Consider the following 3,253-nt stretch of genomic DNA (forward strand, 5'->3'; position numbering starts at 1 on the left):
TTTTATATATATATAAATTTATTTATTTATTTCTTGGTGAATGATTAAATATTTATTTACATGGTTGTGTGTGTGTGTGTGTGTGTAAATGAAAATGTGTGTCACGTGATTATTTTTTTTAGTTATTTTTAAAAAAAACGAAAAAAAATGTTATGAAGGATTAGTTGGTGATTTAAAAATTGGGATGAAAATGAAAAAAATGAAAAAAAAATTTTAAAAAATACCTAAACCCCCGGGTCTGCCCCGTGTAATTGTTTTATCCAGGTTTGAATATTCTCCATTTCGTCTTGGAGAAGTAACACATCCAAACATCCTTTGAAGTAATCGGTTGTGAAGCAGTTTTTCCTGTAATATACATATATATTAATAAATGTTTGAGAATATGTGCCAATTTGTTGTTGTTGTTGTTTGTTTGTTTGTCTGTTTGTTTTTCATCGTGTTGAACTTAAAAAGTTTTTGAAAAGTAAGTAAATCTCAACGTTGAATTGATTGATTTTTATCCGTTTTATTAAAAAAAAAAACAAGAAAATTCAAAGGTTTGCATTTATTTCAACGATGTTTGTTTGTTTGTTTGTTTGTTTGTGATGGGAAACAATTTGAAAGGTCACTTTTAATTGTAAATCAAAAGCTCAGACCTTGAGTCTTTAGGTTTCGAATAGGTTTTGAATAGGTAGCAAGTTTATATCCCCACCATCAATTTTATGCGTGTTTGGTTGTTGTTGTTGTTGTTGTTCTATCTATCTGTTCTTTGACTTTTAATACTGATTGCAATTAATTTTTTTTTTTTTTTTTACATAATAATAATAATAATGAAGTTTTTAAATAGTATTAAAAATAAAAAAATTTTATTCACGCGATTTTAATGACAAGAAGATGAAGAAGAAAAAAAAAACGTTTTTCATTTTTCATGTTGCAAGTCATGTCAAATTTTATTTTTAGCTCAGGAAAAAAAAAAAAAAAATTTTTTTATTAGGTAAAAGATTTTTATGCGGCCTTTCATTACTTGCATTATTATTGTAACAAAAAACAACAACGTTTGTTGTTTGTTTGTTTGTCTTGGCAGGAGCTTTAAATAAATTTGAAAAATTTTTTATTACCGTTCGAAAAAGAAAAAAGCATCGTTGTTGTTGTTGTTGTTATTAAAACAATTATTAACTTTGTTCATTACGAACAAACACGAGAAACAAACACGTTTCAACAACTTTGATTATTATTATTATTATTTTTCTCTCTCTCGTAAATTTACCGTCGATTTGTGTCGGAAAAAAAAAAAAAAAAAAAAAAATGATTTACCTGCATAAAGAATGCAATTGAGGTTCCCTAAATAAATTATAGCAGTCCTCGCAAATTCTATCGAGTCTTGCGAAAATACTTTTGTCATAGACTCCTTTACATTGTATGTCAAAAAATGATCGTTTGGAAAGGGGGTGTCCGAGAACCGAAGCGGGGTGGACTAGGCAACACCCGAGCATGGACAACACGAGGACACCGCAAAAGACAAAACGACTCTGATGATGCATATCTGTAAATAAAAATAAAAATAAAACTTTATACATACAATATTGATATACGCACGCACTCATGCTCACATTTTTTTTCGGTTAAAAAAAAAAGAGAGAGAGAGAAAGGGGGGAGGTGTGGGGGGAAAGGAGTAAAATGCGTAGAGTTTTTATTATTATTATTATTATTATGCTTTTTAATTTTCGTCTGAATTTATTATTAACGTGTCCCCCCCCCCCGCGCAATAATTCACCATTGTTCTTCGTTTTGTCTTTTCGTCGCTTTACCGAATGAGAAAGTATAAAATTAAATTCTCGTTGTTGTTAATATAAATTCTCTAATAATAATAATAATAATAATAATAATAATAATAATAATAATAATGATAAAGACAATTTAAAAAGTTATTTTTTAACCCCCCCCCCTCATAACTCGAGGCGACATTTTTATTAATAGTATACATCTTTTTTTTTTTTTATTATTAATAATATTGAATTGTATCGTTTGTTCGTTCGTTCGTAACGGTTTCCTTCAATTACTAATTATCATCATCATCATCATCATCGTCATCGTCATCATCATCATCGCCATCGTCATTCTCATCGTTAATAATAATTTTTTTTCTTTGCTACGAATAATTTTTGCGGTTCGCGTAAATCGTATAGAGTCGGCGTAAGTAAAAAAATAGGTTTAAATAACGAAAAGGGCAAATTGTTATTATTATTATTATTATTATTTAACGGTTGTTTTTTTTTTTATTGTTATAATTATTTATTTATTTCAGAGGTTTGATAAATGATAGTAATTATTAATTACTTTTACACGGGAAAATGTTTACGCAATATTTCAATGGTGTAAAAAAAAAAAAAAAGTAAAAAAGTAAAATGTAATGATTTTTAATTGAAATTATTTATCATTATTATTATTATCATTATTATTATTATTTTGGTTTTAACTTATTTATGTCATTAAAAAAAAAAGAAAAGGGAAAAAAATTCGCTTCGAGTGATAACCATTCATAAAAGAAATAATTATTTACGATGGAAAAATACTCGCGAACGGTTCGTTTGTCAAAAATTCAATGTGTTGTAATATATATATTTGTGTTTAAAAATAAAAAGAAAATGGCGTCTGTTGAATTTTCAATAGGTTGTAATTATCCATCTAAGCTTTAAATATTTTTTTTTTGATTTAAGCTCGAAGCGATCGAAATCGACGCGTTGTGTTTAAGGTGTGTATGTGTCTAATGAAAGTTTGCCTCTCTGTGTGTGTATGCGTGCGTGTGCGTGTGCGTGTGCGTACGGTATAAGGGTCACCCCTGACTCAATATTTACAATGTTAACCTTTATTACTCGAAAACCTGGAAAAACATATGTACGAAAAATGAGAGAGAGAGAGAGAGAGAAACGAATTTCCCACCAAAAGTGTTGTGAGTTAAAAAAAAAAAGAAAACCTTTGTTAGTATGCGTTCTGATTTTACCGTACAAACAAACAAACAAACGAAAAAAAATTCTGGTTTGCGTTTCGCATAATTTTTTTATTTTTGTTTGTGGTTTAATACAATCGTTTATTTCGGTTCGTGACACGAATTTTAATATATAAATTTTAACTTTTAACTTTTTTTTTTTTATAATAATCTAAAAACGGAATCGAAAAATTAAACATTTTATTATTGATTAACAAACGATTCGATCTATCGAACGATCGATCGATTAGATTCATGCAAATAATCGAAATCGGATCAAATTTTTTT

General features: G+C 28.0%; 1 protein-coding gene across 1 annotated transcript; it reads right to left on the minus strand.

Moving 5' to 3' along the window:
* Positions 1-224: 224 nt before the first annotated feature.
* Phum_PHUM308540 lies at positions 225-1,520 on the minus strand (the record flags this gene model as incomplete). Its single annotated transcript, XM_002427248.1, has 2 exons — positions 225-345; positions 1,294-1,520. 2 exons carry the CDS (start codon positions 1,518-1,520, stop codon positions 225-227), a joined length of 348 nt encoding a protein of 115 aa, XP_002427293.1.
* Positions 1,521-3,253: the final 1,733 nt, after the last annotated feature.

Source organism: Pediculus humanus, genomic scaffold, assembly GCF_000006295.1.
Source record: "Pediculus humanus corporis 1103172107708 genomic scaffold, whole genome shotgun sequence".
NCBI lineage: Eukaryota > Metazoa > Arthropoda > Insecta > Psocodea > Pediculidae > Pediculus > Pediculus humanus.